Here is a 26,597-nt window from a genome sequence, read left to right as displayed (position 1 = left end):
CGAGCCGCCACCGCGGCCGGAGCTGTCCCTTAGCCAGACCCGGCGAGACACGAGCGGCGGGAGGGAGGCGGTGGCGCGCCCGGCCCCGCCCGCCCGACCAAGCGTCGGACGCGGCCCGGCGCCGAGCCATGGTGAGTCCGGCGTCGCAGCCCCCTGGGTCCCCTTGGCCTTCGCGCAGCCCGCTCCGGGCCCCCAGTCCCCAGCCTGGTGCCTCCCGATCCTGCCTCGGACTGTTCGGCGCTCCTGGGACTCTCCTCCCTCCCATCCCCCCTTCTTCGATTTGTCTGTCCGTCTGCCCGACTGTTTAGCTCCTGTCCCCACCGAGTATTGCCCTCACCCTTTCTTCCTCCTCTCCTCCGCCTCCTCCCCCATCCTCCCTTGAGTCTCTCCCCTAATCCACACACCTCCCCGCTCCCCGCCCTCCTCTGTCCTGACCTGTGCCTTTCTTTCCTGGAGCTTCCCTCCCCCTCCTGGTCCCAGCTCCTTACCCGCGGGAGACCCCAGCGGGTTGGTCCTGCAGCGTCCCTGGAAGAGGCCCGGCCCCTCGGGTCATGAGAACTGACTTGCATGGAACCACCATTTTCCATCCCTGTCCCCAACCCGGTGAGGCAGGCCCACCCATCCGGCCCTGGGGGACCGGCCACAGCTGTGGCTGGGCCGGGTCCAGAGGCATGGCCAAAAAGGGAAATTCCCGCAGAGAAAAGGGCTGCCTCAGGGTAGTTGGGGTCCTTGGGGGGAGCTCACAGAACCAGGGGGCGTGACACTGCCAGAGCCGACCGGAGTTTGTGGGGGAGGGAAGTGCCCCAGAGCTCTTGCTGCAGGGAACTGAAGGGCCGCCTCAGGGCACTCCTGCTGCAGAGAGGGGGGAACACGAGCCGGAGCTCCCTGCAGGGAGTAGGGGACCCTGGTAGAAGCAACTTGGGGCCCTGGAAGCTGGAGGGTACCGCTAAGGAGAAGCCCACACCAATAGGGGTGAACACTGCCCTGGAACTTTCACTGCAGAGTACTCTGAAGCATCGCTGCAAGAGTGGACACTGCCAGAGAGAGCGCCCACTGCAAAGAGGGCGGGGGCATGGCCAAGGGGGCGCTCGCTGCAGAGTGAAGGAGGGGGAGAGGCCTTGCCAGGGGGAGCGCACCGCAGGGAGTGGAGGAGGGGCAGGGGCACTACTGGGGCCGCCCCTCTACGGAGGGAAGGGCACCCTCTGGCAGGGAGGCTGGAGGAAAAAGAAAGAGGAACTGGGCCAGGGAGAGCTGACTCAGTCTCTCTGGTCTCCTCTCTGGTCCCCGCCGGCAGGAGGCTGGGTCTCCGTGCTCCCGCCCGCCGCCTCCCTCCCCAGACCCCTCCTCCCCTCCTGCCGCTGCTGTTTCCTGTGGCTGAGACTCTCGCTCAGCCATGAGCTCACCGCCCCTAATGGGTTGCAGCTGCCTCGCTGATCAAGCCCTAGCTCCGCACTCCCGGCCTTGGAGCAGACGGCCCCACTCTGCCTCACCCCCGCCCATCTCCACCTTCCCCCCACCCACGCGCACTGCGTCCGCCTGGTCCCGGAACACTGGGGGTCTGTCTGCTCGCCCACACACCTTGGGGCCGGGTCTGCGAGCTGACGCGCTGAATGTCCCCGTCTCTGGAGTGGTTGCCCTAACTTCCTAGACAGTCCAGACAAACTGGATGGAGGAGCTCAGGGAAAAATAAGCTATTTTGTTTTACGGCAAAGGCAAGACATGGGGGTAGGGCAGGTAGAGACCAAGGTAAAGGCTGCATTGAGTCTCCCCTTCCCCATTTACTGCAAAAAAAAAGAGAAAAAAAATTCCAGTAAAAGGAACTTCAAAGACTGTCTTGAAAGAGAAGTTTGCAAAGGAATAGCCCAAGGGGTGGTTGTTTAGGTTAGGGGATGGAGGAAGATGTCTCATTGACTCACTTAGGGAGGGGAGTCTGGATGAAGCAGGGCTGAGTCTTTTTGAGACTCCTAGTGGAGGCTGGCAGAGAGAGGTCCCACTGGAATCAGAAAAGACCAGCTCTAATGCATACCATTAAGGCCTCCTCCTCCCTTCCCACAAGTTCCTTTTGTGACTTTTTTCTCTTTCAACTGCCCCCACCCGGTTCTTTGTAACCCAATCCCACATGCTCTAGGATTGGGTGATTGCTTCAGAGCCACTGTGGGAGAGGGAAGAGGGATGCTAGAAAGACCTAAGACAGTCACAGACAGTCTTTCCATCCTCCTCTTTTCACCAAATGACCATCTCTTTTTCACCAAATGATCATCTCTAGGACATAATTGTGGGTGATGGCACCTCCACTTAAGATGGGGAGCTCTGGATGGTGGGTCTTATGAGAAGGGATTTGCAGGATGGCTCACACCCTCAAGTTCTCAGCCATAAGCTCAGTCCCCTGATAGCCCAGAAGCCTGTCTTTTCTCTCCTGGGAAAGGTCTATGCAGTCACCCCAACTCACGAGCACCCGGAACAGCCCTGATCAGGGGCATTCACAACAAATTCTCTCTGGATCTCCAAAGCCAAGGTCTCAGAACTTGAGTGTTGAGTGCCCTGCCACGCTTGTGCACTCTGGCCCAGCCCCACTCCCATTCTGGACTCATCAGCCAGCATTTCCTGAGTGCTCACTTTTTGCACACATTGTACAATGGGGGCCTTGGAGAACACAGCCACCCCCAGACCAGTGCAGCTCCCAAGGAGCTGCGATTGGGTGAGCTCTAGGGATCTGTAGCCTGGTCCTATCTCTACAGGAGCCTGAGCCAGTGGAGGACTGTGTGCAGAGCACTCTCGCCGCCCTGTATCCACCCTTTGAGGCAACAGCCCCCACCCTGTTGGGCCAGGTGTTCCAGGTGGTGGAGAGGACTTATCGGGAGGACGCACTGAGGTACACGCTGGACTTCCTGGTACCAGCCAAGCACCTGCTTGCCAAGGTCCAGCAGGAAGCCTGTGTGAGTGGCCGTGCATCACTATTCTGCCTTCCCCAAGATCCACTGCCACACTCTTCAGACTAGCCAGGCTGACTAATTCCCCCACTAACCTGGATATACAGCCTCCCCTAATACTGATCTCTCCAGAGTCACTTAAGCCTCGTTCTCTGACCTCCCACAAACTTTGACCTTCACAGGCACTGACCATTCAGACACTAACACACACACGCACACATTCATCTTCCCCAAATTCATCTTGACCCCTGAGAAATACTGACCCCCAAAGACCCTAACTCTCCAGACCCAATTCCAGACATTTTCACCCCCTCATATGAATTTCTCAAGATACTAACTCCCCCGTACATGAGTCAACAGAGATCCTTCATTTCTACAGATATAAAGACTTCTAAGAGTCTTTAACTTCTCCAAGACAATGGCATCTGCTGACCATGTCTTGGTAGCGATTCAGTTCTTACCCTCCCACACACGGAACTAGCTTCCTCGAGAAGCTTCCTACCACTAGGAGACCGATCAGTCCCAATCCCTTCCTCTCTGCCACCTGAATACCCCAAATCTCCCCTTCTGCTCTCCTGAGAGTGTAATCTTCCAGGCATAGGGCTGGTCCTGCCTAGGGTGGGCCCATTCTAACTGCCCTCTTCTGCTGGCTTCTTCAGCAGAGGCCTGAGTGCAGCCTCCCATCTCTCTCCCCAGGCCCAATACAGTGGATTCCTCTTCTTCCATGAGGGGTGGCCGCTCTGCCTGCATGAACAGGTGGTGGTGCAGCTAGCAGCCTTACCCTGGCAACTGCTGCGCCCAGGAGACTTCTATCTGCAAGTGGTACCCTCAGCTGCCCAAGCACCACGACTAGCACTCAAGTGTCTGGCCCCTGGGGGTGGGCGGGTGCAGGAGATTCCTGTGCCCAATGAGGCCTGTGCCTACCTATTCACACCTGAGTGGCTACAAGGCATCAACAAGGACCGGCCAACAGGTCGCCTCAGTACCTGCCTACTGTCTGCGCCCTCAGGGATTCAGCGGCTGCCCTGGGCTGAGCTCATCTGCCCACGATTTGTGCACAAAGAGGGCCTCATGGTCGGACATCAGCCAAGTACGCTGCCCCCAGAACTGCCCTCTGGACCTCCAGGGCTTCCCAGCCCTCCACTTCCTGAGGAGGCGCTGGGTACCCGGAGTCCTGGGGATGGGCACAATGCCCCTGTGGAAGGACCTGAGGGCGAGTACGTGGAGCTGTTGGAGGTGACGCTGCCTGTGAGGGGGAGCCCAGCAGATGCTGAAGGCTCCCCGGGCCTCTCCAGAGTACGGACAGTACCCACTCGCAAGGGTGCTGGAGGGAAGGGCCGCCACCGGAGACACCGGGCGTGGGTGCACCAGAAAGGCCTGGGACCTCGGGACCAGGATGGAGCACGCCCACCCGGTGAGGGGAGCAGCACTGGAGCCTCCCCTGGGTCTCCCTCAGGAGCTGAGGCTGTCCCAGAGGCAGTAGTCTTAGAGGTGTCTGAGCCCCCAGCAGAGGCCGTGGGAGAAGCCTCTGAATCTTGCCCCCTGAGGCCAGGGGAGCTTAGAGGAGGAGGAGGAGGTGGCCAGGGGGCTGAAGGACCACCTGGTACCCCTCGGAGAACAGGCAAAGGAAACAGAAGAAAGAAGCGAGCTGCAGGCAGAGGGGCTCTTAGTCGAGGAGGGGACAGTGCCCCACTGAGCCCTGGGGACAAGGAAGAGGCCAGCCACCAAGAAGCCCTTGGCAGTCTGCCCTCACCAAGTGAGCACAAGCTTCCAGAATGCAGCCTGGTTAAGGAGGAATATGAAGGCTCAGGGAAGCCAGAATCTGAGCCCAAAGAGTTCAAAACAGCAGGCGAAAAAGAGCCTCAGCCCTCTGAAGCCTGTGGGCCTACAGAAGAGAGTGCCAGAGAGAGAGAGCAGGAGGGGCCAGGCCTGGTGTGTATGGCAGGTGAGATGACACTGAGTGAGGTTCATGGGGCGAGGGCCAAAGCAGGTCGGGCCTATGGGAGGGGGCAGGATGAGGAGCCGGGTTACGCTGGGAGCAGAACAACCAGAACCATCTTAACTTCAGTCCCATTTTTCTGTCTGTGTCTGTGCAGGACACGCAGGCCCAGAAGGCCTCCTGTCTGACACTCCAACACCTCTGCTGGAGACTGTGCAAGAAGGAAAAGGGGACAGCATTCCAGAAGAGGCCCTTCCAGTCTCCATCTCTGATGACCCTGATGTGGCTTGGGACTTGATGGCATCTGGATTCCTCATCCTGACAGGTCAGTGGGCATCAGTGGGTGAAGGGAAAAAGGATTGGGAAAGAGAAGCAATTGGGTGGGCTTGGGGACTGGGGGAGGCAGGGTGGAAGGGAGGTAGGCTTGGACTGCTCCCAGCCAGGACAGCCTGGCCGTTTTGTGTCTTCAGGAGGGGTGGACCAGAGTGGGCGAGCTCTGCTGACCATTACCCCACCGTGCCCTCCTGAGGATCCCCCACCCTCCCGAGACATGCTGAACACAACTCTTCATTACCTCCACTCACTGCTCAGGTAACCGAGGCCCAGTCCTGGCACCCTGGACACTAACCTCCTGGTTCATGAGGACCCTCACCTCCTCCTTCTCAGGACACTGACCTTCTGACCTCTAAGGACACCTACTTCTTCACCCTTCAGATTTCAAGTCATTGACCTTTGGCCTTACTGACCCTGACCTCCAGCTTCATATCTTCATTGATCCTCAAAAGCAACACTGTTGACTTTCACTGTCTTCCAACACTACCAAGATCATCAGGACATTGGTTCACTTATTCAACAAATATTTATTGAGCACTGAGTACCTATTAGGCACCATACTACAGGCTGACATTGAATGCATGCCATTCCAGAACAGAATTCTGAACTTTCCAGACCTTTAATCCGTTGGCCTAGTAGCCATATGAATATAGACTCCCAACTGCTAGGCCACTTCCTCCTGTACACGCATCCCAGAATTTGGCCCTTTGCCCATATCTTCCCAAATGTACCAGCAACTAATTTCTCCTGAGGACTATTAACTAAATACAGACCCTGTATGTCTGCCTTGCTTTATCTGCTATCCCCCAAAACACACACACAGCAGCCTCCTTGACTCTTCCTGCTCCCACAGGCCTGATCTACAGCCATTGGGGCTCTCCGTCCTGCTGGACCTTCGCCAGGCACCTTCACTGCCTCCAGCACTCGTTACTGTCTTGAGCCAACTTCAGGTAACCACCCCTTGAACAGGCAGTTCCCCTGGATCCTAACTCTTCACTAGTGGCCAGTCCAGGACACCCAATTGCCCAGTTTAGGGTTATTCTTCTCTGCCCTTAGGACTCAGGAGATCCTCCCCTCGTTCAGCGGCTGCTGATTCTCACTCATGATGGCCTTCCAACTGAACTCTGTGGATTTCAGGTTTGAGCCATTCATTCCTACCTAGTTTCCTATCAGTAGTGGAGAAAGGAGAAGAAGCTGGCTGGAGCCCCAGGCTGGTTTCTGAGTCCTTGGGTGCCCAGGAAGAAAACCCTGCCTTACCCTCTACAGGGTGCTGAGGTACTGTCAGAGAATGATCTGAAAAGAGTGACCAAGCCAGAGGAGCTGCAGTGGGAGTTAGGAGGTCACAGAGACCCCTCTCCCAGTCACTGGGTAGAGATACACCAGGTAAGCTTCCCCTCTAACACCTAGCATGCTGGGAGCCAGGAATGACCCAGCTGAAGACATTCTAGGAGAGATGCCAGGTCCAGGACATACCATGGGGTTGCAAAAAAAGTGGTTTCCATTTCATTCAATTCAACAAGTATTTATGGCTCCCAAATCATGAGGAAAACGTGCACTGCGGCATGGTCTACTGGGGAGATGGGAGGAGTATGTTAAATTATTATTGTAATTACTATTTTTAGACAGTCTCGCTCTGTCACCCAGGCTGGAGTGCAGTGGTTCGATCACAGCTTACTGCATCCTCCACCCTCCGGACTCAAGCGATCCTCCCACATCAACCTCTTGAGTAGCTGTGGCTACAGGCATGTGCCACCACACCCAGCTAATTTTTGTATTTTCTTTTTTTTTTTTTTTGTAGAGATGGGGTTTTGCCATGTTGCCCAGGCTGGTCTCAAACTCCTGGACTCCAGTGATCCACCTGTCTCAGCCTCTTAAAGTGCTAAGATTACAGGCATGAGCTACTGTGCCCAGCCAAATAAATTATTAATATGACATTAAGTAGTACATGATTTTTGGTGGGAGACACATCATGAAACAAGTAGAGAAGAGTGCAAGATAGTGTCATTGGGTTTCTGGAAAGCACTGAGTCAAAAGGCTGATTCTTGTTCCAAATTACTTTACCGCACTTGCAGAAATAGTGCCCTTTCTGTACCCGCTCCTTGCACCAACATCCAGGCCTCGGTATCCTCATCAGTGAAGTGTAACAATCACAGTGTAATTGCTAAAGGTCCTTCCAGCACTTATCTCATGTAATTCTATGAATATAAGTGTTGTGAGTATTCAAGAAGAGAGAAATAAACATGATCTGAGCTGAGTATGAAAGAGGGGTCTGTAGATGGTCTCTAAGCTTCGCCTTTAGTGTCAAAGGGGAAATTGACATGAATAGGCAGAGAGAGGGGGTTTGACAGGGTGAAGCCCCACTGAAGACAGAGAGAAAGGAAGGTCACAGTTACCAAGCTGTACAATGTGCCAGGCCCATGCTAGTTGCTAAACTGGCATCATCTCCTTAAAAATCACAGAAGCCTTTCTTATCCTGACTTTACAGTTGAGGAACTGAAGTTCAGGAAGGTTTCTGGACCTGCCCAACATCATACAATTAGTTAGCAACAAAGTCAGGGACTGAATTCAGCATTGCCTCCATAAAAGTCTCTGGGGCTACCTCACCCCAACCCTAGGGCTTAAGTTCCTTCTTAAACTCTAATCCTCAACTCCATCCCTGCGTGTGGGTTTCAGGAAGTGGTAAGGCTATGCCGCCTGTGCCAAGGTGTGCTGGGCTCGGTACGGCAGGCCATTGAGGAACTGGAGGAAGCAGCAGAGCCAGAGGAAGAGGTATGAAATGAGATGGGACAGTTGGAGGATGGGATTGGGATGGGGCTGGGGTGGAGCCCCAGCTGGTGGAACCCCAACTGGCAACTGCTCCCTATCCCCAGGAGGCAGTGGGAATGCCCAAGCCCCTGCAGAAGGTGCTGGCAGATCCCCGGCTGACGGCACTGCAGAGGGATGGGGGGGCCATCCTGATGAGACTGCGCTCCACTCACAGCAGCAAGTACGAGGGATGGGTGTGCGGGGGCAGGTGGAAGTGGGAGGTGGAGACACAGTCGAAGGCTGCCAACAAACCTTAGCTGCCAGACCATTCTTACTGTGCATGTATCTGGGCAAGATACCATGCTTTTACACTTACTATCTCATAACCCTCACAACATCCTTGTGTGCCATTTACTATTACAAATGAGGATTTGGAGGATCAGAAATGTTAACTGTCTTGGCCTACATCAGTCAGTAAAGAGTCAGGATTCAAACCAAAGCAGTCAGGGTTCAGCCCATGCTTTTGATCCATGCTGCTATGCAACTTCTCATGTTTGCATCCCTCGGAGGGATGGGAGGACAGAATTGAGGGGCTCAGCAAAGGGAATGATTCATTCTTTCCTGCTCCTTCCCCAGACTGGAGGGCCAAGGCCCGGCTACACTGTATCAGGAAGTGGATGAGGCCATTCACCAGCTCGTGCGCCTCTCCAACCTGCACGTGCAGCATCAAGAGCAGCGGCAGTGCCTGCGGCGACTCCAGCAGGTGAGCCAGGACTCCTATATCCTTGGCCTGGGAGTATGGCCTCCAGCACCTTTCCCGTTGGTACTTATAGTTGATGGTGTTCTTCTGGCCTGGCTTGATTGAACGCCCCTCCCTCTCTCCTCACCTTTGTTGGTCAGTGTGAGATTCAACAAGAGGGTGGGAGCATCGTAGCACCAGTAAAGAAAAGCCAGGTCTCCCCCTCCCCACTGTTTATGCTTGATCGAAGATGCTGAGAGACTGTGAGAGATGCTCAGCTGCCCTAGGGGCTTCTGAAAAGAGCTGATCAACTCTGGAGTGCCTACCTCCTTAGCTGAAAAATAATAAAAGTCTATTGATACCAGCTCATTAGTTACACTGCCACACATGCACCCTTAACTCCTTATGTGATGTCATCCCTCAGACCTGAGGTCGGAAAGGTACCACCTCCCTCCACCTTGGAAGGAGAGAGCATTGAAAGCACCTAAGAGGAACTACAGGCTTCTCTGTGGGGAAGATTCAGGAATAAGGCTGGCTTCTCTGAGCCTTGATTCTTCTCTCCTGGGGTTAAGAGCCCCATAGGGATTTGCTCTCCACCCTACCATGTAAGGTAGAGGGAGCTTTGAAATCTGATTGTTCCTCCTTAGCCCCGAGCATGGTGAGTGGATACGTTATGGACCTGCAGGTGGGCATCAGGGGAAAGTTCATCTCAGGGCCAGTGCTAAAGCGGGAGCCGAGACTTTCTATTTCCTAGAATTTCTTCGTATTGGCTTCCTCTAAGCCAATATCCTAGAGATGGGTTGCATCTCCTGTTTGCTTACCTGCTTATTAGCTGTTTCCCCAACTGTTTAAAAACAAGATTTGGAATCTAAAGTGCTCAGCTTGACTTCTAGTTCTGCCATGTGTAAGATGTTGGACAAGTCATGAAGCTTCTCTGAGTTCCCAAGTCCTCATCTGTAGAATTGGGATAGTAACAATTAACTCACAACACGGTTAGAAAGATCAAATGAATTCAGCAAAGGACTATAAAAGTGGTTATTGTTGGCACTGGCTATTAGGAAGAGTCTCAGACTTCTCATCCTCAGGCTGTCCCACCCCCAGCTTCCAGCCTTTCTTCAGAGGAGAATATTATCATCACTTTTTGGTCAAATATCTCAGAACCAGCATGAGAGTTTGTATAGCCCCATAATAGGCAATTAAAGCTGGACACACACACACAAACACACACACACATACACACACACCCCTTCTGTGCTGTTTCTCCAGGCTAGGTCCCTGCGACCCTTGCCCACCAATTGCCAAGGCTTAGTGAAAGCCGACAGTCATCCATATGACCCTCATCCTGCCTTTGGTTCACCCCAGTTTGATGTACTTCACCCTCGGGCATAGCTCTGGAACTTTGACCCACCTCCCTCAGTACTTTCCACCAGCCCAGCTTCCCACTCATCTGGCACCTTACTGAAGATTTCTTGCTCGGTTTTTCACTTGACCCTTGTGGAAACTACTACCATTCACTGTTGTCATTCCCATATTGCAGATGAGATGCAATAGTTCACTCAAGGTTCTACAGATTGGTGTGGTGGGGCTGATGCTGGATCTCAGCCCTTCCTTGCCTTTCCACTCCATGACCCCCTACTCTCCCACCCCATCTGCCTCAGGTGTTGCAGTGGCTCTCGGGCCCAGGGGAGGAGCAGCTGGCAAGCTTTGCTGTGCCCGGGGACACCTTGTCTGCCCTGCAGGAGACAGAGCTGCGATTCCGGGCTTTCAGCGCTGAGGTCCAGGTGAGAAAGGGCAGGAGGGCAGGTGAGAGGAGGCAGGGGGAGACTACCTAGGAGTGAGGACCAGGTCTGAGAGCAGCCTGCCTTCTCCAGGAGCGCCTGGCCCAGGCACGGGAGGCCCTGGCTCTGGAGGAGAATGCCACCTCCCAGAAGGTGCTGGATATCTTTGAACAGCGGCTGGAGCAGGTTGAGAGTGGCCTCCATCGGGCCCTGCGGCTACAGCGCTTCTTCCAGCAGGTACATGCAGAGCCTTTTCCTTCTGTTCCCCCCATTTCCATTTCTTTACTTCCTTTCTGCCTGGAGAGGCTAATCAAATTGTTAAAAGCGGAGGCTGAGGAGCCCATCTCCTTGGTTTTGACTCTTAGCTGTGCCACCTGCTTGCTGAATGACCTGGGACAAGATACTAAACCTGACTGTGCCTCCATAGATCTACCTCACAGGGCTGCTGTGGGGATTACATGAGGCAATATATAAAAGCCGTTAGCCCAGAGCCTGCCACTCATAAACACCGTATGAGTACTGGTTATTCTTTTATATAGGCTCTTCCATCTCCATACCAACTCCGAGTGACATGGTTAGGCAGTGATGCTGAAACAGTGAGAAAAGGGGGAGAGTGATGGGCATTGGGAAGCCACAGGCAAGAGGACAAGGGCTGTCGTTGGGCATCCTTTGTGAGCAACACAGGCCTTTACCCTTTCTCTCCCATCCGCAACCCTTTTGATTTTGTAGGCACATGAATGGGTGGATGAGGGCTTTGCTCGACTGGCAGGAGCTGGGCCGGGTCGGGAGGCTGTGCTGGCTGCACTGGCCCTACGGCGGGCCCCAGAGCCCAGTGCCGGCACCTTCCAGGAGATGCGGGCCCTGGCCCTGGACCTGGGCAACCCAGCAGCCCTGCGAGAATGGGGCCGCTGCCGAGCCCGCTGCCAAGAGCTGGAGAGGAGGATTCAGCAACACCTGGGAGAGGAGGCGAGCCCACGGGGCTACCGACGACGGCGGGCAGACAGTGCCAGCAGTGGAGGGGCCCAGTGGGGCCCCCACAGCCCCTCACCCAGCCTCAGCTCCTTGCTGCTCCCCAGCAGCCCTGGGCCACGGGCAGCCCCATCCCATTGCTCCTTGGCCCCATGTGGAGAGGACTATGAGGAGGAAGGCCCTGAGCTGGCTCCAGAAGCAGAGGGCAGGCCCCCAAGGGCTGTGCTGATTCGAGGCCTGGAGGTCACCAGCACTGAGGTGGTAGACAGGACGTGCTCACCGCGGGAACACGTGCTGCTGGGCCGGGCTGGGGGGCCAGACGGACCCTGGGGAGTAGGCACCCCCCGGATGGAGCGCAAGCGAAGCATCAGGTGAGATCCCAGCCCAACTGGTGCCCAAGAGGCAGACCCAACTGCCCAGTAGGAAAAGAAGGTGACATTGTTGGGGTAGTGGCTCCCTCCCACACCTCCTCTGCCACTCCTGTTGTGCCTGCAGTGCCCAGCAGCGTCTGGTGTCTGAGCTGATTGCCTGTGAACAAGATTACGTGGCCACCTTGAGTGAGCCAGTGCCATCCCCTGGGCCTGAGCTGACTCCTGAACTTCGGGGCACTTGGGCTGCTGCCCTGAGTGCCCGGGAAAGGCTTCGCAGCTTCCACCGGACACACTTTCTGCGGGAGCTTCAGGGCTGCGCCACCCACCCCCTACGCATTGGGGCCTGCTTCCTTCGCCATGTGAGTGATCCCCTCAACTTCTTCCAAGTGCTCTCTCTTCTCTGTTCCAGCCTCATCCATCTGTCCCTCTTTCTCAGTACCCACGGCCCTCTCCTTCCATGTATGGTCCATGCCATTGGGGCCCAGCCCTGTTCTGTGGGCACCTCTGCCTCTACTCAGCCTCTGCGTCCCTGCTCTCAAGGGCTGCCTGGACTATGCTCTCTCCACAGGGAGCCCTTCCCTCCCTGGTAGGCAGAGTGCTCCCTGGTGACCCATCCCTCATTTGGGCTACAGAGAGGATGGAGAGGGGGAAGAAAGAGGTTTGTTTGCAGGGACCTCGCTGGAGACACTTTATCTGTTCTTTACTGGCACAGGGGGACCAGTTCAGCCTTTATGCACAGTACGTGAAGCACCGACACAAACTGGAGAATGGTCTGGCTGTTCTCAGTCCCTCAAGCAAGGTAACTTTTTATCCAATCTTCAGAAGAAAAGTAGAGGGGCCAGGAAGACCTAAAAACCCACCCCAAAAATCCCACAGGGAAAAAAAGCTTTCCTGGATGTGCCCAGGAACATCACCTACCAATCATCTCCTAGAATTGCCGAGGGTGGGACAAGCACTGGACTGGTGAGGCCAGGTTCTTATCTAGTCCACCTGAGGGACCGGGCAGGACTCCTGATTCGTCTGGGCCTCCATTTCCACATCTGGTAAATGGGGGCAATAGTCACTATAGCCAGCTCACAGGGAGGATCTGAGCAGCAGAAGAGCTCACATCAAAAGACGTACAAGTGACTTTAAAAGTTCAAAGCCAGCGGCCCGGCATGGTGCCTCACGCCTGAAATCCCAGCACTTTGGGAGGCCGAGGCGGGCTGATCATGAGGTCAGGAGATCGAGACCATCCTGGCCAACATAGTAAAACCCCGTCTCTACTAGAAATGCAAAAAAAAAAAAAAAAATTAGCCAGGCGTGGTGGTGGGCACCTGTAGTCCCAGCTACTCAGGAGGCTGAGGCACGAGAATGGCGCAAACCTGGGAGGCGGAGCTTGCAGTGAGCCGAGATCGCACCACTGCACTCCAACCTGGGCGACAGAGCAAGACTCCATCTCAGGAAAAAAAAAAAAAAAAAAAAGTTCAAAGCCAGAGAGTACAGGAGATTACTATTTTGATTCTTGTTCCATTTCCCTTCAAGATATAGATGATGATTGCTGGCCTGCAGGCCCCCACCTGCTTTCTTTCCAGGTGGAAGGGTTTTGCCTTACTTTAGGGAGCATCTGGGCTTCATCTATACCCAAAAGCCTAGGGTATCACCCACCTACCCCCCAACCCCTGAGCTTGGCCCCCAGAGGCTCCAGCCCTCTCCTCATCCCTGTCTGTGTCCTCCTCAACCTAGGGCTCCATGGAGGCTGGACCTTACCTGCCCCGAGCCCTGCAGCAGCCTCTGGAACAGCTGGCTCGGTATGGGCGGCTCCTGGAGGAGCTCCTGAGGGAAGCTGGGCCTGAGCTGAGTTCTGAGCGCCAGGCCCTTGGGGCTGCTGTACAGCTGCTCCGGGAACAAGAGGCCCGTGGCAGAGACCTGCTGGCTGTGGAGGCGGTGCGTGGCTGTGAGGTGAGGCCCTGGCTCCAGTCACTGCTGCTCAAACGGCCCAGCCCTGGCCTCAGAAGCCATGTAGGCTGGTGACAGGAGAACCAGGCTCCAGGTCAGAGGGCCCCAGGCTTTAATTTCTAACCAGCTGGGTGGCCTTGATTGAGTCACCGAACTTCACTGGGCCTCACTTTCCTCATTTGTAAATAAAGAAGCTATGTCCTCCGAACATCCTATGTTCCTACAACCGCCTTGTACTCTCCCGTTCCTTTCCTAATTGTTATGTTTCCCCACCTACCCTATACTTCCTCCTGCACCTCAACACCCAACACATACCTTATCTCGTCTACCTAGTCTTTTTCCAGCCCTGAGGTTCCAAAACATGCTGGAATCCTATATCCTCCTCTGGAATAGACCTATTTCCCTTTCAGTTCTTTGCTGATTCTCTTCCTGGATCCCCAGCATGCAAAGGCTTCCCCACAGGCGCCTATAAACCCTACTATGCAGTGCACCTTGCCATCTTCAGAAACAGGGCTGTGCTGCTCAGCTGGGTGTGCTGTGCATGGTGACCAGTGGATGGACGCTAGGCTGAGGGCTTCCCTGACTTCCTGACCCTGCCTGAGAACCAGTGCGTTAGGCCCCTTGCCCTATAAACCTATTTTTGCTCCCTGTAAAATACAAACAAAGGGCCCCTGGGCCAACCACTTTTGCTTTTCCTTTCTCCAGATAGATCTGAAGGAGCAGGGACAGCTCTTGCATCGAGACCCCTTCACTGTCATCTGTGGCCGAAAGAAGTGCCTTCGCCATGTCTTTCTCTTTGAGCATCTCCTCCTGTTCAGCAAGCTCAAGGGCCCTGAAGGAGGGTCAGAGATGTTTGTTTACAAGCAGGCCTTTAAGGTACAATTCCTGGAGTGAGTGGTGGAGGTGACAGGAAGTCATTCTCTTCTTGAGAACTCAGGATGTTCTGGAAATTCAACCCCAACACAGGTTGAGAATCTGCATCATCTAGAATAGGCTTTGGCTTGTAATCGACCATCAAGTTAGGGTGTCAGGGGATGTTGGAAGTCCCTGTCATTGGTCTACTTCATGAGGTTTTCCTTATCATTCATGCAGAAGCCTTAGGAGGCATTCCAAACCAGACTGGAAGAGGAACTTTCCCACTAAGGACACACATGCCTTTGGAATTAGGGTTGGTTCCTAGGGCATAAGGAGAAAGCACACTATACTTTGACTAAAGAATCCAAGAAGAGGCAGGCCTTGCTTTAGGGAAACAGCCTTGATATCCAGATAAGCATTTATAGCAACCTATGGTCCTGGATCAGGCAGTGTGGAGTGAATTCTAAGGGTTTCTAGACTTTGTACCCCCTGCATGAGTATAGCATAGAGGAAAAGGCCTGGGTCCAATTCCAGCTCTAATAAGCTATGAGAACCCTTTGTGCAAGTTGCTTCATGTTTCTGGCCTCATTTCCCCTTCTGTAAATTATAGTTGTTGTGAAGACTAAATGTAGAGCACTTGGCACATGATAGGTGTTGAGCAAAGGTTTACTGAACATCTATCAGATGCCAGGCTAAGCCCAGTGCTTGCCATGTGGCACCACCCAGCCAGGACTTGCTCTGTCTTCACCCACTGCCCTCTGCTCTTCCTCAGACTGCTGACATGGGGCTGACAGAAAACATCGGGGACAGCGGACTCTGCTTCGAGTTGTGGTTTCGGCGGCGGCGTGCACGAGAGGCATATACTCTGCAGGCAACCTCACCAGAGATCAAACTCAAGTGGACAAGTTCTATTGCCCAGCTGCTGTGGAGACAGGCAGCCCACAACAAGGGTACTGGGCAGAGCTGAGGAACAGGGTGCTTGGAGTCAGGGTTATAGCAGGAAGTTTTCTGGAGAGCATGTGGACTGCTTGGGAAGACAGTTTATAGGATGAAGAAAGAATGGCTTATAAGAAAGATTCAAGATTTGGCTTGAGAGAAATTACTGAGGTAGAAATAAGCCTAAGATACACCAAAAAGAAAAAGAAAGCTGGCAAATTGCAAGGAAGCAAGAGCAAGTAGGGGTCAGGTGCAGTGACTCACGCCTGTAATTCCAGTGCATTTTGAAAGACCAAAGTGGGAGGATTGCTTGAGGCCAGGTATTCAAGACCAGCCTAGGGACATAGTGAGACCCCGTTTCTACAAAAAAGTTTAAAATTAATTGGGCATGGTGGTGTGCACCTATAGTCCTAGCTATTTGAGGGGTGAGGTAGGAGGATCACTTGAGCCCAAATGTTCAAGGGTACAGTGAGCTATGATGGTGCCACTGCACTTGAGCCTGAGGGACAGAGCAAGACTCTGTCTTTAAAGGATTAAAAAAAAATTTTTTTAATAAAGCAAATGGCTGGAAAAAGGTGAGAAACCACTCACTTGGATTTAAGAACTGCTGCTACTTGCTGTGTGACCTGGACTAGTTTTGTTTTTTGTTAGTTTTGTTTTATTTTGACTTTTGCTGGGTTTTACCTTGGTTTTAATGTTCTGAACTTCATTCTGCTCATCTGAAAAATGAAATAGTAATGTCTTCATCTTAGTGTAATAAGGATAATTAAGTAAGGTGAAATATATGGAAGCACCTTGTAAACTGTAAAAGTATGTAAAAATGTGAGTTTTTTTTTTTTTTTTTTTTTTTTTTTTTTTTTTTTTTTTTTTTTTTTTTTTGCTCTTAATACCCAAGATACAGAGTAGAAATCAGGCAGCTGGGATGCCGAATGGGCAGGATGCAACATACTGGAGAGAAGAGCCAGACATCTGAGGAGGAAGTCACACCATCATTGCCATCCATGTTGTGATAGTCAACAGGAGGAGTAAAAAGAGACACAAGAGGAATGAAAGGGAGGAATGAGGGTTGGAAAGGAGAAAAACAAAAACAAAAACAAACCAAAAAAGTAAACCATGACGTGCTAGGGCTAGAGAGAAGGGCAGGAAGAAGTTGGTAACAAGTGTCCCTATTCCCCAGAGCTCCGAGTGCAGCAGATGGTGTCCATGGGCATTGGGAATAAACCCTTCCTGGACATCAAAGCCCTTGGGGAGCGGACGCTGAGTGCCCTGCTCACTGGAAGAGGTGAGGGCCAGGGTGCTGGGGGGTGGCCCCCAGGAGTGAAGACCTTGACAATGAGGATACAAAGGGGAGGTGTGGTGGAAAGTCAGGAAGGCCATCTCGTTCCCAAATCAGTGGGACTGGCTGGGAGGCCCTCTGTGAGACTGAGGGTCATTCCAGGGAGCCAAAAGGGCTTTCCCACACCAGCACCCCACCCCCCACTCCCCACTCTCTGCAGCCGCCCGCACCCGGGCCTCCGTGGCCGTGTCATCCTTTGAGCATGCCGGCCCCTCCCTTCCCGGCCTTTCGCCGGGAGCCTGCTCCCTGCCTGCCCGCGTCGAGGAGGAGGCCTGGGATCTGGACGTCAAGCAAATTTCCCTGGGTGAGGCACCTCTCAAGGGGTGGCTCCCAACAGCTCGGTCATGGTGGTGATGTTCAGGCTGCTTGCTGCTGAGCAATTCCTTTTTCTAGCCAAGTAGCCCAGTTGCCATGACAACTATGTACAGCTTCCCCACTGCTAAAAGAACCTTCCGTCTGGTTGCTAGGGTGATGCTTACAACAGCCTGTTGCTAAGAAGCACTTCCTCTGTACCTCTCTCTCTAGCTCTCCTTGGGTTTCTATGGAAACTGCCTCAGCTTCCTGTTGTACCCTCTTGGTTCACCACGGCAATCCTTATAGTTTCCTGTCGCTTCTTCCCTGGTTGCTCTAATGCTGCTGCTGACAATTTCCTGCCTCTTGGTAGGGGGTTCCCTTGCAACTGGATCGCTATGGTGACTTACAGCTTCCTGTTGCTATGGAGCTTTTTCTTCCCTGATGGAGCAGCTTGGTTGCTTAAGGTAATCTGGAGGGATTCTATACTCTGCTCTCACCCTAGCTTCCCCTTCAGCCCCAGAAACACTTGACTCTTCTGGAGATGTGTCCCCAGGACCAAGAAACAGCCCCAGCCTGCAACCCCCCAACCCTGGGAGCAGCACTCCCACCCTGGCCAGTCGAGGGATCTTAGGGCTATCCCGGCAGGTAAGTTCCTACAATGAGGCTGGGAACGAGGTGATCTCTTTGGCTGCTTTCTGGGTGGGCTTTTCTGATCTTTCAACCCCAGAGGGGTTGGGGGAAAACTGTGAACCTGTGCTCCTAGCTGAGGCTACAGACTGGATTTATTATCTTGTCTACCTTTCTCCTCTCCCCTGGACCTGGCTAAGAGGCATCAAGGTCACAGGTTAAAAGGAATCTTAAGTAAGGAGTATAGTGCTGGGGTAGATGGAAAGGGGAGAATGCCAGTGGCCTGTCTTGAACTTGGGTTAAAATGGCAAAACACAGGCCAGGTGAGGTGGCTCATACCTGTAATCCCAGACTTTCAGAGGCTCAGCTGAGAGGATCTCTTTTTTTTTNTCTTAATCCAGTCTATCAGAGATGGCATTTGGGTTGGTTCCAAGTCTTTGCTATTGTGAATAGTGCCACAATAAACATATGTGTGCATGCGTCTTTATAGCAGCATGATTTATAATTCTTTGGGCGTATACCAAGTAATGGGACGGCTGAGTCAAATGATATTTCTAGTTCTAGATCCTTGAGGAACTGCCACACTGTCTTCCACAATGGTTGAACTCATTTCCTGTCCCACCAACAGTGTGAAAGTGTTCCTATTTCTCCACATCCTCTCCAGCACCTGTTGTTTCCTGACTTTTTAATGATCGCCATTCTAACTGGTGTGAGATGGCATCTCATTGTGGTTTTGATTTGCATTTCTCTGATGGCCAGTGAAGAGCATTTTTTTAAATGTCTGTTGGCTGCATAAAAGTCTTCTTTTGAGAAGTGTCTGTTCATATCCTTTCCCCACTTTTTTGATGGGGTTGTTTTTTTCTTGTAAATTTGATTGAGTTTCTTTTTTTTTTTTTTTTGAGACGGAGTCTCGCTCTGTCGCCCAGTCTGGAGAGCAGTGGCCAGATCTTAGCTCATGGCAAGCTCCGCCTCCCGGGTTTATACCATTCTCCTGCCTCAGCCTCCCAAATAGCTGGGACTACAGGCGCCTGCCACCTCGCCCGGCTAGTTTTTTGTATTTTTTTAGTAGAGATGGGGTTTCACCGTGTTCACCAGGATGGTCTCGATCTCCTGACCTCGTGATCCGCCCGTCTCGGCCTCCCAAAGTGCTGGGATTACAGGCTTGAGCCACTGCGCCCGGCCTGAGAGGATCTCTTAAGCCTAGGAGTTCAAGACCAGCCTGGGCAACATAGTGAGACCCAATCTCTACAAAAAAAGAAAAAAAAAAACGTTTAAATTAGCTGAACTTTTGAGGGGTGCACACCTATAGTCCCAGCTACTCAGGAGGCTGAAGCAGGAGGATCTCTTGAGCCCAGGAGGTTGAGACTTCAGTGAGCCACATTTGTGTGACTGCACTCCAACCTGGGCGACAGTGAGCACCTGTCTCTAAAAAAATAAAAGTAAATAGCAAAATTCAAGGACTTTGGGTAGGAAAGAGAGATGAATTGACAGCCTTGTGGGGAGGGATGGAGGAAAAGAAAGCGAGAGAAAGACAAGAAATATGTCCCTAAATTCACTGTAGTTTCTCTCCCCCCAGAGCCATGCTCGAGCCCTGAGCGACCCCACCACGCCTCTGTGACCTGGGTGAGTCAGCATCCCCAATTTCTACCACATCCAACACTCCTTCCGTCTTGCATGTGCCTTCCTTCCTGTGCCCAGCTACTCGGGAGTCTGCTTCTTCCCTCTCCCAACTCATCTCCCTCTTCTCTCCTGGCTTCTAGAGAAGATCCAGAACTTGCCTGCAGCTTCTCCTCTCAGCACACTTTGGGCTGGGATGGCAGTGGGGCATAATGGAGCACTGGGCGATCACTGAATTTCTTCCCTCTGCTTCCTGGACACACAGGAGGTCTAAGGACCAGAGTATTGCCCTGCCACCACTATCTCTAGTCCCCCTAGCTTGGTGCCTTCTCCTGCAGGAGCCAGAGCAGCCACATTGCTTGCCTTCATACCCTGGAGGTGGGGAAGTTACCCCTCTTCCAGTGCTTTCCCATCCTGGGCCACTGTATCCAGGACATCACTTCCATACCAGCCCTCCCTGGCAGCCCATGTTCTCCTCTTTTCTCACCCCTTGACTTTCCCTGAGAAGAATCATCTGTGCCAGGTCAACTGGAGTTCCCGGTGACTCCATTCTGAGGTGTCACAAGAAATGAAGCTATGCAAACTATAACAGGAGGGTGCAACAGGGAACTGTAGACTTTATATATGTAATTACTGTTATTATAATACTATTGTTATATTAAATGTATTTACTCACACTTTGCCTCCAAGGAGCTAGAGTAGTCCTCTGGATTAAGGTGATAAATAACTTGAGCACTTTCCCTCAACCAGCCCTTAACTAGAACACAGAAAATAAAACCAAGACTGGAAGGTCCCCTGTACCCTTCCCAGGCCCAGAGCTGTGTGTGAGCCTGGGAGAATGTGTCTCCTCCACAGTGGCTCCCAGAGGCTCCAGACACTCTCTGAGGCTCCTTCTCCCACACTGCACCTACTCCTTGAGGCTGAACTGGTCACAGACAAACGGGGATCCAGCACGGTCCAGCAGTTCTCAAAATGAGGCCCTCAGGCCACAGTGTGTGAGAACGTGATTGGCTATTTGTTAAATGCTAATTCTTGGACCCCATCAGAGCTGCTGCATTGAAACCTGGGGGTGAAACCCAATATTCTGCATCTCTTGTCAAACTCTTTGGGTGATAACTAAATGTCTGAAGAGGTGACTATTTCCTGACAGAAGGGCCCAAAGAGAGGAGCAGGACATAGGTAGGCAGACAGACACAGGGCCCTGTGCCTCATGACACCTGTTTATTGGGGACACGACTCTGCAACAGGGATGACAGGAATCGTACCAAAAATAGCGACGTCTACAGGGCCCCTGATGGGGCTAGAAGGGTACAGTGCTCCCCACCCTCACCCCTTGTACAAAAATAAACTCTCACGCCTATGGACCAGCAAAGACTGGCAGAGTGGCTCCTCAACAGGGACACAAACCCTCTCTGCCAGCCCAGGGACCCCGTTCTTTGACCCTCACCTCTGCCACTTCTAAGGCACTGTGACTCCCTTGGGCTGGGTGGGTACCGCCAGCCCACCCTCCTACGCCCGCCGCCCCTTCCACCTCTGGTCCGCCTGGGGCTGGGATATGGGTCCCACGCTGCCCCCTGCTGGCTTCTCTACCCAACTACCTCTAGCGCTCCCCCGCTCCGGCGGGGTAAGCTCACTAAGCTAATCGCCCCTGAGGGCTCACTACCGTTCTTGCCCCCCTAGCCCTGCCTCTCCGGGTCTGGACAGCCCGGAGCCCTCCTCGCCTTCCTGCGAAGGACTGGGAGGGGTCTCTCCTGATGGTACTCGGGCATAGGGCGAGGACGCGTCAGCCTGGGGTGGCCGGCGGCCCCTAGCCCGGCGGCTGTGGTGCACTTGAAGGTGCAAGGCCATGAGCTCTGGGGCTCCAGTGGCGAAAGGGCAGAAGAGGCAGCGGTGGAGGGCACCCCCCGGCCCGGCCTCGCCTCCCGGCCCTGCCCGCAAGGACAGGTCCAGGGGTTCGGCCTCACCACCTCGCCCGTTGCGCAGGGTCCTCCCAGGGCTGGCGGGCTTCCGACGGGACCCCGGCCCAGCACCGCTAGAAGGAGGCCGGGGGCTTGAGGCACCCTCCACCCAGGTCGCAGGCTGTGGAGACGGCTTGGCTCCAGATTGCGGGGCTGAACCCCGCTGGGAAGGAGGCGGTGGTTCCGGGGGTGGCCCAGGGCCGGCCCCGCTCCTCTGCTCCCGGTGGTGGCGCTGTAGGTGATACTTGAGCGAGCCGGACTGGGTGCCCGCGTAGTCGCAGTGCGGACACTTGTAGGGCCGCTCGCCTGGGGAAAGTGGGTGCAATAGGGTAACGGGGTCACGATCACTGCACGCACCCACCCGAATTTCGCCCAATTTAGAGACCTCATTCTCAGAACCAAGAAAGGGCACTGCGTCTCCCACCCACTTTGATTTAATAAAGGAGCATTTCCCAAGTGATCTCATCCAGCCAAACTAAAGGCTTCGGAACAAACTTCACCTCCCGGTGCTTCGGTAGCCCTTGCCTTACTGCCCGCCCCCCAGTCCCCTCTCCACGCCGGAAGCTGCCTCCCTCACCTGTGTGCACTCGCAGATGCACTTTGAGGTGATGTGCTGAGCGGAAAGATTTTCCGCAGAAGGGACAATCCTTGCCGGTGGCACCCCGGCCCCCTTCAGGCCGGGTCCCTCCAACCAACAGCCCATTCTCTTCTGCAACACATATATTAAGAGGAAGTCAGCGGGGGCCTACACCCTGTCCAGGTCCCGCGCACCCACCCCACACCCACCCCATACCCACCCCATAGGGCTGCTTCCCCTCGGAGTCCAGAGGAAAACAAAAGTCTGAGGGGTTAGATTTGTTGTGACTAAAGAGTCAAGTGTTCTCAAATGATGGCAAAGCCTCCAGGAAAAAAAAACAAAACAAAAAAACTCAAAAGAAATAAAAGATAAGTTATTTTAAAAAGGAAGCTATGGGGGAGTGGCGGTGTAAAAGTCAGAGGAGGACGCGGCGTACCCGGAGAGCGGAGGGTCCTTACATACCCTGCGTGGTGGTCGATCTTGCCGGGGCCCCAGCAGCAGGGGCAGAGTGCCCTGGTCCCTCACCCGGGCGCGGATGCAGGGAAGCCAGAGGGCCCAGCGACCTGCCCCGGGCCCAGGTCTCCTCCTCGGCCTCCACCACCTCCTCTTCTTCCTCCGGCTCCTCTGCACGGTGCCGGCGAGCCCGGGCCGGGAGAGCAGAGGACAGCGGGCGGAAGCCTCCGAAGCTGCGGCCGGGCCCGGCCTCAGCACCCTCGCCGTTGGGCCGGCCCTCGCCAGCTCGCAGGCTCAGGTAGCCCAAGAGGCTCGGGGGCTCACGGCGCTCGGCCGGGGTGGGCGCTGGGGCCAAGAGGAGCGCTGGGCCCAATGGCTCATAGGCCAGCAGGCCGAGGTCAGGAGGCTGGGGGGCTCGGGCAGGCCCGGAGCCAGGCCCCGGGGCACGCAGTGGGCCCAGCTTGCTGGCGTGCACCTTCATGTGGTTCTTAAGGAACCAGGGCTCTTTGAAGCAGCGGCCGCACACCGGACACGCATGATCGAAGGAGGCCTTGTGCTTACGCATGTGGCCCTTGAGAAACCAAGACTGTGTAAAGCTCTGGCCGCACACTTGGCAGCGGAACTCCGGAGGTGCTGGGGGCTCCTCGGGAGCGACAGGAGCTGGGGTCGGGGTTGCCTCACGTTCGGGCTTGGGCTCCGGCTCTGGGACTGATCTAGTTTCTGGCTGGAGTGGAGGCTGAGGCTGAGGCTGAGGCTGAGGCTGAGGCTGAGGCTGAGGCGCAGCAGTGGTGGCCGCCAGGGGGCGCTCGGGAGCCCCGTGGGCCGTCAGGCTGTGGTGCAGCAGCTCCTCCTCCTGGCTGGAGCCGAAACTGCACAGGCCGCACTTCCAGGGCCTGTGCAGGATGTGCAGGTGGCGTTCGCGCTCCGCCGAGGTGCGAAACTTGCCTTTGCAGTAGGGGCAACGGAAGGCGGACGATGAAGGAGCCTGGGGCCGCGCCAAGCCCTCAGTGGCAGCGGTGGCCTGCATGCCCCCTGAGCTTCGGGCTCTCCCCAGTCGAGCCTCGCGTAGTAGCGCGCGCTCTTCCAACTCCAGCAACAGGCGTGCAGCAGGACTACGTGGGCGCTCGGGCTGGTGTGTGCGCAGGTGCGAGCGCAGCAGAGCCCGCTGCGCCGCGCGGTGACCGCAGTGTGGGCACTGGAAGGCCTGGGCGCCTGGGTGCGCCCGCAGGTGCAAAGCCAGGATAGAGGTTGAAGCGGGAAAGCGCTTGGCCCACATACAGGGCAGGGGAAGCGCCCGCTCACTCATCGACTCTCAGACCAGCTCACCGCTCCCCACCCGGCGGACTCGCTGCGCGCTCACGGCTGGCCCGTGAGTACGCTGTTCATATCCAGGCTCGCCGTCGAAGCCGCTGCTGATCTGTCTAATGTGGCCGCTCGGGGCGCGGGGACGTGAGCCCTGTGGAGAAAGATCTGCGTAGAGCAAAGGGTGAAGGTAGAGCTGTAAAGGAAGAAAGGGCGTCACCTCGAGGGCCAGGACAACACGAGGGAAGGTGGACTGGGGCCTGAACTAGGAACACACAGTGCTACTCACCTCGGGAAGTTGGGGGTGGGGTGTATGGGAATCGAGATGTCAGGACCAAGGAGTTAACTTCTAATAATGGGAGGTCAAAGAGAGAAAGAGGTAGGCAGGAGAAGGAGTATACAGTTGTAGGTACTTGTAGGTTGAAGCCAGAGCTTCACTCACCTCCATGGACCCCCTTCACATTCTTTGGTTCTGGGGAGTGCAGGGAAGAGGAGGAAAAGCTGCTAATGAAGGCAACAGGTGCTGTGGAGCTAAAGCAAGAGAGACAGATTTGAAGGAAAAGATGAGCCCTAGTTTTCAGCAGTAAAGTCACTCCCTACCCCCAGACTCTCAGCACTCTGTATTCCCAAAACCAACCCCTTCTCCCTACTTGCATCTTGAGGCACGAAGGGGCTGCTGTACTCAAAAACTGTACCTCTTGATTTGCCAAGCCTACAAGCCTCCCAGATAATCCAGATTTCTTCCCCAAATTCTACATTTTAAATGCATGGTCCAGAAAAACCACAGCTACCACCCCACCCCCTGGCGGTGGGGAAGACCATCACAGTATGCCCCTCTCCCATGTAGGTTGGGCTATGCAGTGTGGTGAGCAAATGGGGTGGGCTTGCCATGCTCCCCAGTTATCCAAATGGGATCAGTTGCTCTGAGACCCCTAACTGACCAGCCAGCCAAACATCCTTCCAGGTTCCACAGTGCTTCCTTCTGCCCTTACCCTGTCTTTCTGTCTTTTCCCCCCTCATTCTCCCTCCCTCCGCCTGGATTCCTGATCCATTCATTTCCATTCATTACAGAGACTCATTCATGCATGGGAGAGAAACACCTCCCAGCAGCAGAGTCTGAAGACAGACAGAGGGGAGGGGCATGAGGGGAGGGAGCCAGAGGGAGAGGGAATGAAGAGAGAGTTGGGGGAGGAGTGGAAGTTAAGGGGCACAGCTAGCCTGGGGAAGGGGCTAAAAACTGCAAATACCGTATAGGATTCATCCCCTTGTTTCAAACCTTGGAGCCTGCAGTATGATGGGGCATCTGAGCCCCTTTGTCCAGGGCTGTTCCGAGGCAGGCTTTCCTCCTCTCTGCAGGGGAGAGGCTCCCTCACACAAGAGGAGGATTACACTGGCTCTGAGCTCAAGAGGCTGGAGTGAGGGACGGGGGGCGGGGCTGGGCCATCTGCACAGATAGGGACTCAGCACATGCTCTGAGCAGGAAGGGGTTAAAATTCTCCAGGCTAAAATTCCCTAGGCCTGGGACTTGCAGAGCTCCAGTGCTGGGGAAGGAGATCATTGAGAGGAAGAGGATGGGGGGGTGGGGGGTGCTGATCCTAAGCTGCAGAGGAGTTTAGCATGAGGACTTAGAAGAAACCCCAGAATCAAGATTCATGGAAATAGGCCTGGGAGGATGACCAGGAGTCATCTAGTCTACCTTTCTGCCTCATATAGAGAACGGTATCTGGTCAAGGCTAAATGAATGTGGGCCTAACCATTTATTTTATTTTATTTTATTTTGTTTAAGAAAGAATATTTGAGATATAAAGAACTTCCTTACAATAGGCATCACGAAACTGAAATGGGTTACTGAGAAAGAAAAAGATGCAAGCATTACTTTGCCTAAGGATCTTTAATAGAAAAGAACTGGGCCAGGAGTCAACCTGCCTGTCAGCAGAGAGAAAAGGCTCTGGAGGTCCAAGGCTTCTTTAATTTTTGACATTTAGTGGATGTGGTAAAACTCCACGAAGGGGCAGGTACCTGTTACATGTGGAATCTGGGCTATAGGATTATTATTAGCAGTTATTATAATTAACAAAGTGTCCTTGTCCAAGGGTCACTAGACGACCTCCACTATCACTTAATATGTGTATTTCTGTAGCTTCAAATTAGGGCACCCACTCTCATCCTCTGGATCCTTTCCTGGGACTAAGAGCCTAGCTAGGCTTATTGAATAGTGCCACAAAAGGTGAATTAGAATAGGACTGAGGGGTACAAGGCTATTGTAGGCCTAGTCTGAACATTGATAACCCTACAACCCTTACTAAATCACTTAACCTCCCAGTTTACTCATCAGTAAAATAAGGGGATTGGACTAATTTATATTGTTAGTCCCTTCCTGCTCAAAAAAAGTTTGTGGTTCTAAGTCATAGAACTCTTTAGGACCCCAGAGAGATGTTAAAACAAATGGTCATTCCCTTCAGTACCATGGAGAGTGCAGTGGGCTACCACAGAAGCCACTTGGGCCACCTCAGTACCATAGATAGAGCTATGAGGTGCTAGAGGGGCTCTTTGCCATTTTAGCATCACAGATACAACACAGAAAAGCTAGAGCATTTTTTTTTTTTTGTTCCTATCTGAAAACCATAGAAAAAAACCCAGTGGTACCAGAGGGATTATTTTGGCCTTTTAGATGTCACTGAAAATAGAAAGAGCTAATAGAAAATAGATGTAACTAGAAGAATTTTAATTAGCTATAAGGAGCATCCTGACAGTTACAGTTTGTACATCCTGGAATGAGTTACTGAGGCATCATATTTGGGTCCATCACATTCTGTTGCTCTCCTGGGGATTCCCGGAACATCCTGGTGTACAGCCAATCTGGTATATTCAGAGGAAGCAGATGGTGGAGGCGGGTGGGG

General features: G+C 53.9%; 2 protein-coding genes across 11 annotated transcripts in view; one reads left to right on the top strand and one right to left on the bottom strand.

Annotated features, from left to right (window-relative positions):
* The first annotated feature begins 6 nt into the window (after nt 1-6).
* ARHGEF40 (Rho guanine nucleotide exchange factor 40) lies at nt 7-20,779 on the top strand. Of its 5 annotated transcripts, none has more exons than XM_017853424.1 (24): nt 7-131; nt 2,739-2,936; nt 3,627-4,875; nt 5,027-5,194; nt 5,340-5,460; nt 6,056-6,152; nt 6,259-6,339; nt 6,469-6,585; nt 7,876-7,971; nt 8,073-8,188; nt 8,584-8,710; nt 10,345-10,467; nt 10,558-10,701; nt 11,194-11,804; nt 11,929-12,163; nt 12,517-12,603; nt 13,530-13,745; nt 14,448-14,618; nt 15,370-15,547; nt 16,711-16,815; nt 17,030-17,173; nt 17,678-17,808; nt 19,367-19,413; nt 19,551-20,779. In XM_017853424.1, the coding sequence occupies exons 1-23, from the start codon at nt 129-131 to the stop codon at nt 19,406-19,408; spliced, it is 4,560 nt and encodes a 1,519-aa protein (XP_017708913.1). In that variant the 5' UTR covers nt 7-128; the 3' UTR covers nt 19,409-19,413; nt 19,551-20,779. The 5 variants fall into 5 exon arrangements, with proteins under 5 accessions (XP_017708913.1, XP_017708912.1, XP_017708915.1 ...); XM_017853423.1 differs by having other exon boundaries at nt 17,666-17,808; nt 19,551-20,093; XM_017853426.1 differs by lacking the exon at nt 2,739-2,936 and having other exon boundaries at nt 17,666-17,808; nt 19,551-20,093.
* The window catches only part of ZNF219 (zinc finger protein 219), an 8,915-nt gene continuing 2,905 nt past the window's right edge, over nt 20,588-26,597 (bottom strand). The window contains exons 1-5 of one of the 6 annotated variants that reach the window (XM_017853434.1): nt 24,140-26,591; nt 23,987-24,046; nt 22,405-23,851; nt 21,943-22,074; nt 20,588-21,671 (exon numbers count right to left, since the gene is read on the bottom strand). In XM_017853434.1, the coding sequence (XP_017708923.1) occupies nt 21,067-21,671; nt 21,943-22,074; nt 22,405-23,701 (2,034 nt within the window). In that variant the 5' untranslated portion in view covers nt 23,702-23,851; nt 23,987-24,046; nt 24,140-26,591 and the 3' untranslated portion in view covers nt 20,588-21,066. Of the gene's footprint in view, nt 21,672-21,942; nt 22,075-22,404; nt 26,592-26,597 lie in introns of those variants that run through there. The other 5 variants (XM_017853433.1, XM_017853432.1, XM_017853431.1 and 2 more) reach the window with 5 other exon arrangements.

This window comes from Rhinopithecus bieti, unplaced genomic scaffold (assembly GCF_001698545.2).
Source record: "Rhinopithecus bieti isolate Rb0 unplaced genomic scaffold, ASM169854v2 scaffold_34943, whole genome shotgun sequence".
Taxonomy (NCBI): Eukaryota; Metazoa; Chordata; class Mammalia; order Primates; family Cercopithecidae; genus Rhinopithecus; species Rhinopithecus bieti.
The sequence above is the reverse complement of the archived record's forward strand: the minus strand, read 5'-3'. Positions and strand labels throughout refer to the sequence as shown.

What these genes read in the sequence shown, in the direction of transcription:
- ARHGEF40 (XM_017853423.1), top strand. An exon ending in ACTGGGTAGAGATACACCAG is followed by an intron (nt 6,586 to 7,875) that starts GTAAGCTTCCCC and finishes TGTGGGTTTCAG; the next exon opens with GAAGTGGTAAGGCTATGCCG. An exon ending in CTTTCAGCGCTGAGGTCCAG is followed by an intron (nt 10,468 to 10,557) that starts GTGAGAAAGGGC and finishes TGCCTTCTCCAG; the next exon opens with GAGCGCCTGGCCCAGGCACG.